Source organism: Nansenia antarctica (assembly GCF_963989245.1).
Source record: "Nansenia antarctica genome assembly, chromosome: 12".
Taxonomy (NCBI): Eukaryota; Metazoa; Chordata; class Actinopteri; order Argentiniformes; family Microstomatidae; genus Nansenia; species Nansenia antarctica.
The window spans coordinates 17,440,669-17,448,872 of NC_137682.1; the positions used below are offsets into that span (position 1 = coordinate 17,440,669).

At 42.5% G+C, this 8,204-nt stretch overlaps 2 protein-coding genes across 2 annotated transcripts in view; one reads left to right on the plus strand and one right to left on the minus strand.

The window, feature by feature from the left end:
- trim55b (tripartite motif containing 55b) overlaps positions 1–3,489 on the plus strand; it is a gene marked incomplete at both ends in the record, with an annotated part of 8,450 nt that extends 4,961 nt beyond the window's left edge. Inside the window, 2 exons of the mRNA XM_080542871.1 lie at positions 1,627–1,751; positions 3,401–3,489. Of these exons, the coding sequence (XP_080398997.1) occupies positions 1,627–1,751; positions 3,401–3,489 (214 nt within the window). The remainder of the gene's footprint in view (positions 1–1,626; positions 1,752–3,400) is intronic.
- Positions 3,490–6,623: 3,134 nt separating this feature from the next.
- crhb (corticotropin releasing hormone b) lies at positions 6,624–7,130 on the minus strand (the record flags this gene model as incomplete). Its single annotated transcript, XM_080542922.1, has 1 exon — positions 6,624–7,130. One exon carries the CDS (start codon positions 7,128–7,130, stop codon positions 6,624–6,626), a length of 507 nt encoding a protein of 168 aa, XP_080399048.1.
- Between the last annotated feature and the right edge of the window lie 1,074 nt (positions 7,131–8,204).

An 8,204-nucleotide genomic window follows, 5' to 3' on the forward strand; every position in this document is an offset into this window, starting at 1 on the left:
ATGCCATCAAAGGGGGGAAATGCGACATGGAATGTTAGATAGCTAACATTAGACACACAGCTACTAGCTGCTAGACACATAGGCATAATAGTGATCTTTTTAGAGTGTCTATTGTCATCATATAGTGTCTAGTGTCACCCACGCAGGGCACTGTATCTTTATGTATACATGTAGTATGTATGTATACATTCTGTTATGCATCTAGCATTTCTCTTTCCTTTTCTTCCTCTCTTTCTCGTTTGTTTGAGGCGCCGAGACGCGCCGTCACTAAGAGCCCACTTATCAAGACGCAATTACGCCACTACAGCATGCTGCCTACACCCTACACCCGCCTCCATCCGTCACAGAGAGGCCTCCTCCACGTCACTGGACCACTTACTCCTAGCAGGGTTGGAGAGGAGGGCCACAGAGAGGTGGAGGCCGGGGGAGGTCGAAATCGGAGGCACGGGCTCATTGGGGGGGGGTGTAGTGGACCTGAGAGGGGGGGGGGTAGTAATAGAGTGTCGGATAGACAGAATAGAGTGTCGCATAGACAGAATAGAGTGTCGAGAGAGAGAGAGAGAGAGAGAGAGAGAGAGAGAGAGAGAGAGAGAGAGAGAGAGAGAGAGAGAGAGGAGAGAGAGAGAGAGAGAGAGAGAGGAGAGAGAGAGACAGAGAGAGAGAGAGAGCCATGTATCACTAACTCGGATGCTATGGACTTTATTTGTCATTGCTACAGTACAGGTACCAAACAACGAAATATTCTTAAAAACACTAAAAAACACCAGAGTGGAAGCCACTCCGAGCCTCGCGTCTAAGCGCGACGCCATCTTGGATGTTAATGTTACATTAGACACATGTCTCATTCACACCACCCCTCCTCCACACAGACACACACCACCCCTCCACACAGACACACACCACCCCTCCACACAGACACACACCACCCCTCCTCCACACAGACACACACCACCCCTCCACACAGACACACACCACCCCTCCACACAGACACACACCACCCCTCCTCCACACAGTTTGCCACAGTCTCTCGTGTCAAACAACAGGAAGTAGGAGGGTCTCTCTTTTCCCCCCTCCTCTAAAATGCTAGCCTATGTGGCGCTGTCTGTATATGAAAACTAGGGATGTCAAAGTTAAGATGTTGTTAACTCACACTCCCCGTTTTGTTATGCTTGTTATAAAGAAAAGGTCTATAACACATTGAAATTACATTAAAGTAAGATAATACAATGGTTATCATAATTTTAAAAATCTTTATTAACAAAGAAAATAATTACCACAAATAATATTTGTGGTTTTCTCTTCCTGCTTCTTTTGCTCCTTCTGCTATCGTGCCAACGATTTGCAAGGCATTCTGGGATTTCATGTTGTGGCTCTCTTCAGAGTCTGGTCCTTAAAACCTCCGTTTGGAGGGCTATGTAGCCTTACCACTTGGCCCTATCCCTACATGAAAACAAGAATTGGGACACCCCTACCCCTACCCCCTACCCTACGCAAAACTGAGGGGTAGGGCTAAGGGGTGAAATGGGATTGGGCCTATATGTTTTAAATGAAAGAAGCCAGACAATAAGAAGGGGGCGGTACATTGTCCCTACTGAGCTGTCCTGACTCTCACTCTGTGTGTGTCAGGATTGAGGAGGCGTCGAACACCTCCCACCTGGATAAGGTGGAGACGTTCTATGAAAATATGGATCACTACACCGTCTACTTCAGAAGGGAGAGGATGGCTCTGCGCAGCATTGATTTTATAGAAGGTAAGAAAGGAAGTGCTGATGATGTTATTGGAAAGCAGCTGTCAGTGGACAGTGCAGTCTGTAAAACAGAGAGAGCAAGAGAGAGAGAGAGAGAGAGAGAGAGAGAGAGAGGGAGAGACATCAATCATTTATTCAATACTACCATATATTGCAATTTAATATTGTAAAAAAATCTGTGTTTTCATTTGATGATGGACAGAGGACAGAAATCTGTCAAAAAAGAGAAAAACTTTCTCAGAAAATTGAATAAATATATATATATATATATATATATATATATATATATATATATCTATAGATATATATTAGTTAGGTACACGGTAGGTATAGATATGAATGCTGTGAACTGCATACGCTCCAATATGTGTATAATATAATATAAAGACAAATGTTGGGGGGTAAAGTCCCTAGAATACAGAAAAGACTTCTACAGCGACATCGGTCCCAGGGCGGACTGGGCTTATTTTCTTTATTATCACTGGGCCACCAATATTCAGAAAATCATATACTGGGTCCATTCACCACAGCTGTCTCATGTGAAATAGAAAATGAGTCATGCCTTTCAACATCCCTCTCCGCCTTGATTACCTCCAAACTCCCTCTTTCTGCACCACAGAAAGTATTTTTGTCCCAGCCAGAATAGACAATGCCTTATGGAAAAAAGACTCGGTCTCTCCAAATTTAAAGGGTTAGGGTTATACTGAGGCCGTCTTCTCGACCTTTAATCACATCTCTCAAAAATTCAACCTTCCCCGCTCAAGTTATTTTCGATACCTCCAGGTCCGACATTTCATACAAAATGTTTATCCAAACTTCCCTAATACACCACAACCTTCCGCTATAGATGATATCCTCCAAATTCTTCCCAATCTAAAAGGCCTCATTTCGAGAATCTATTCTAGCATATCATCTCTCGGGGAGACACTTCCCTCCACAAAATTAAAGAGAAATGGGAGGAGGAGCTAGGGGACGTAATACCCGATGACTCCTGGACTGACGCTCTGACGAGAGTTAACGGGAGCACATCGTGTGCTAGACTAGGTGTAATCCAATTTAAGGTCTTGCAACGAATTCACCTCTCCAAGTCTAGGCTAGCCAGAATCTATCCTAACGTAGATGAGAATTGTAGCAGATGTCATAACGCTCCGGCAACTGTCTGTCAAACATGAGGACCAAAGAGACATCAATGAAAGTCAGGAAAGCTATTATGAGGCTGAAATATCAGAAAGATTCTATCAGAAACATAGCCAAAACATGAAACAAATGACTGGTTAGCTCAGAAATCAACGGCCTGGTAGGCCACGGAAGACTTCCTACAGTACATGACAAACGTGAAAGTGAAAAGAAAAGGCCAAAACGACTGTCCCACAGATCAGATACCTCTCCAAGAGGTAGGCGTGAATGCGTCAGAAAGTACCATCTGTATACATTGCCAGCCGAACTACAGAGTTTTCACTGCAAGGTGCAAACTACTAGTTAGCCACAGAAACAGGATAGCCAGGTTACGGACAGATGAGACAACGATTAACATGTACGAGTGATGGCGAGAGTAAAGTGTAAACCCTACTCGAAAGTCGAAACCCTTCTTTAGTTCCTGCTTTGTCTTTATCTGACTTCACTCTCTCACTTCCATATCCCTCTATCTGCAGATGATGAAGATGAGGAAGAGGAGGATGAAGGTGGTGAGGCTGACGTGGGGACGCAGGCCTCAGTAGGAGGAGCAGCAACAGGCTCCTAGTCTCAACCTGCAGCCCTGCCCACCCTGCCACCTCAGCTCCACTCAGCTCAGAGCTCAGTCAAGCCTTCTGCCTCAACTTAGCCATCAGCCATTTGTCCAGACCAATTGGCCAGGAGTAGGATAAAGTTGCCTCTAGATGATGATCTACGGTCAGTTTCCCCCCCTATTGATTAAGGATAGGATAGAGGGACGGTTAGCTGATCACAGCTCTATGCCTACAGGTAACTTCTACCTGGAGCTATCTTGAGCCAGTGAGAGACTGAATCATCTGGCCCAAAACTCTCCTGGGTCTCACTGTCCTGGCTATTGGATGGTGCAGGATGTGGACATGTTTTCTTGCCAATAGCAGTGCTTATCCGGACTTGTTCATGAAATTGATTGTGGATGAAAACTTTTTACCTGATTAAATGATTATCTGAGTTCTTCAATCAATGCTTTTCTTTTTCTTTTTTTCGAACACAAACATGGGCAAATGTTTGTGTTTCTTCATAGTTTCATTGTAGTGTTTCACCAAGGCAGCACCACTAGCCTTTTATTTTTTATTTTTTTTATATAAGTTGGCTTCATGCCATCTTCTGAAGCACAGCATTAGAGAGTATCATAGACAAACAAGAGCTTCCTGAGTTTTCAATGTTTTTTTGCTAATTTGTTATTTAAAAAATGTAATCAGTATTTCATGAATATGATGATACGTGAAACCAGGAAGAAGTCGGCAACCAATCAAATTGTTCAGATTTGTATTCTGAAAAATGTAAATAAATTCCAACGTTGTTTGAAAATCAATGACACACTCGCTAGTCAAGCCAAAATATTGCAAAGCAATGGATTCGGTGAGTAATCCCCACTACTACCTAGTTAACTATAACACTACTTTACATTGTTAGCAGGCTCACAAAACAAGCTGTGTTAGTTGACTAGCGAGTGTGTCATTGATTTTCAACAACGTTGACAACGTTTACATTTTTCAGAGGTCCGAACATCGGCTGCCAACTTGGTTTCACCAGCTGCTGTCGCATATTGTATTGCAGTCTAAGTACTGTATGTCTTTGTCTATGGTCAGGTTTTATTATTTGCTTGATGGTGCATTAAATATGAATACACCAATCTCTATGCTTCCTGTTAAAGCCTTGGAATCCGTTTGTGTAACAAACCATTATATGGGCCAGTCATTTCCATTGGCCCCAGTGTTGATCCATGAGGTCTTCTTCCCCCTTCTGCCTCTGCTCCTTAGCTGACAGTAAACAGCTCCTAGTTCACACGTTTCACTTGTTTAGCTGTACTAACAATATCCAGGCTGTTGTGTAATCCTCTACCCTCTTCCAGCCCAGCGGAGGGTGTGTGTGTGTGTGTGTGTGTGTGTGTGAGAGAGGTGGACCTTGTGATGCTTTAATGTGGCTCATGCACACTGCGTCACACATAAGGATTGTCTAGATTAATCTATTCCTTCACACACTATTATGAATGGGTTCATTATACAGGTGAACCTGGGTACTCCTTCCTTTATCATATGGTTCAATTCATTACTTTGGGTATTTTAGATTGATTAAGACATGAGTTTCACATGAGATAAATCCCAACTAATGTCTAGGAAGTATTAGGTCTGTTAACCTATTTCTGTTGAGTACACAGTCTTCTTCTTGCCATTGCCCATCCATTTGCCATCCTACAGTGCTCACACCTTGCTAATGTCTCTGTGGAGATCATGGGATCTGCAGGTATTGGATCTGGATTCAGATCCATCATTGACTCCTATCCTATCACTTTACAGCACGGTTCACTGCAACTTTTACAACTCGGGCTCAGGGTAGTAATAAGCCCCCAGTATATGGGATGACTCACTCACACAGCACTGGTTTTATTTATCATGATCTCGTGGGTCAAAGAGCAGGGTGCACACACACACACACACACACACACACACACACACACACAAGCACTCTCCTTTGACACGAGGGCTCCTTTGTATCATCATCAATTAAGTTATTGGATTGTTCTCTTTTTTCTACCTCAGTGGGTTGCCCAGGGTTATGAGAGCTCCTAGACCCGCTTTGAAGAAAGCATGACAGGACTAAATGTGTAATGTAAAGTAGTGGTTGTCACAGATACTTTTCTCTTCCCTTTGAGAAATTCTCTCTGTGTGATGCAATTGTACTTTTTCTACCTTGTCTGTACATTTGGATCAATTGGGTATATAGGTAGTACTAATATGAATCCAATACTAATGCAGTAACAATTGAATGTGTACAGGAGGTCTATAGGCTACATTGTATAGTGGAAATTAAAACGTCTGTTGTGAAAGTGTAACAGCTGGTTTGGGGGTTGACTGAAATTGAGGTTTTGACGCAGCAGCCGGAGAGCCGATCCTAAATCAATTGGACGGCAGAAAAGCCAGAGCATAGCTGAAAAACATTTACCTGTATGGTCTGGACTAATCTTGCTTTAAAGAGGCAGCAATTTATGCTCGGTGCATAAATGGAGACGTGTGGAGACCCTGGTTTTGCGCTGTTTTAATGCGCTGTTTTAATGTGCTCAACACTTAATCAGGGGGAAAACAATTGTGTGCAGTTATCACATCTGAAATAGCCAATCAAAATGTTACCCCTTGTGTTGTCTATTTTCTTGGCGTTAAACTGTCGAATTTAATAATATCCACAGAGAGGTGTAAACATGACTTTTCATATTTTATTGAAAAATATAAATATAACACATTCTCTTGCACAACAAAAAAATACTGATTGCTTATACGTTTATTAACAAACTTAAACAACATAAGATACAATGAAACTTAAGTTCAGATGAAATATTTCTTTCTGAATGCAATATCCTGAGGTTGATTACACCCAAAATATTTTAATTTCAAAGAAAAAGTGAAAGAATGATGTATGCTACAGTTTTGATCGAGCACTTTTACAGTAGGCTAGTTTCTCTTGCATGGATGGTTTAGGCTACAATCTGATAATTACAAGTCAAGCCCATATACATACACTACTCTCCATCGTTTGAGTGAGATTAAAGCTATAAAATTGAATACTTGTCAATAATGGTGAAAAGCAGCACTATGGTACATAATACCGTAATACATGTAAAAAAATGTAAATAAAAAACTTTGGCGGAAGGATTGATGTCATTTTTTTTTATTTCCCGAAGAACTCCATCATTCTTCTGTTATCGTGCGCTTGTTGGACTAACTGGTCAGCTCTGGACATCTCCAGCATCTCCCGGAGCAGGTGGAAGGTCAGGTCCAGTGAGATCGGCGGGTCCTCCGATCTCCTCCCTCTCTCCATCGAGTCGTCGGGTTGGTTGGCGAAGCCGCCGATGAACCGGCTGATGTTCCCAACTTTGCCTTGCAGAAGACGCTGCGTCAACTGGAGCCGCAAAGCCCTGTTGTAGATAGCAGGTGATGCCTCGGGGTACATTTTCGGCACAGACTCGTAGGAATTGGGGTTGCTGTTGTCCAGACGAATGAAGAACTCGTCCCCGAGGCGCGCCAGAAGCGGGATAACAGATCGCTGTTGAGCGTCGCCTGTCTGTGGCGCGTCGGCGCGCTGGACACCTCCAGGACTCTCAATAGCCCGACATTCATACCGCGGTAAGAAGGCAACAAGCACAACCACGGTGGTGACCAGTAAATTGAGCTTCATGTCAGGGGATCAACGAGGAATCTGAGAAAGAAAGGAGTGAATTAACTTTACCTCTGGTGTTTATGGTTGCACATGATTGCTGTGAAGTAGGCTACTTTGAAAATGCGCACCTGGCACCTAGGAATAATCGTGACGTTAGAATTAAGGTTCTATCTCCATTTTTGTCAAAATTGATACATAATCTGATCCATTAGGTGTTTATTAATGCCTGTGTGGTGTTATTTTTAAAATGTTGACATTTTTTAGTTAGTAATTCATAAAATACAAAGGTTCCATCTCACAAAACATAATGGAATGTAAAAACTTTGACGCTCAATATCTCTGAACTGCCCTAAACGGAGATAGAACCTTATCATTCTAAACGGAGATAGAACCTTATCATTCTAAACTCACCTAATGTCGTTGCGTGCAGAACACCGAGAGGCATTTTGTTTCATGTGACAGTTAAGTTTCATCAGATAATGTCAAGGTTTTAGAGTATAGGCTACAGTTAAAGTTATAGTACCGTCACTTTTGACTCCTGCCTCTAAACATGATTAGACTAGTAATTCACTGGGTGAAAGAATGATAACATATTTAAATAAGTAATCCATTTAATGGTCCATAAATCCAGGGTTTGATGAAACGTCCATGAAGGAGAGGATCACTTATGATTTGTTGCGTGCAGCTTAGAATATCCATCAAGTGAATGAGAGGGAACGGAACATGTAATGACACCTGTCGACACGAATAATACAATAAAAAATGAAGGATGAGGGGACTTTTGCAAGCAGAAATGGTCTCATACCTTGAGTTGAGCCGTTTTAAGAGTGCCAATAGAAGATTTCAGGTAATTGTTGAGATGTCTTCCTCTTGTGTTGAAATTAGTAGCCTAAAAGCAGTTCTTCAAATAACGGATGGCAGTTTGGACTTATATAGCCAAACAAGTGTCACGCACTGAGCTCAGAGATTGCGTCTGCGCAGATCTGCATGGGTGTAACATCAATGGACGCATCTGAGAAGGTCTGATTTAGTGTCAATGAGATGAGTCATAAAGGTGCGTGCGTGTGTGTGTGCGTGTGTGTGTGTGTGTGT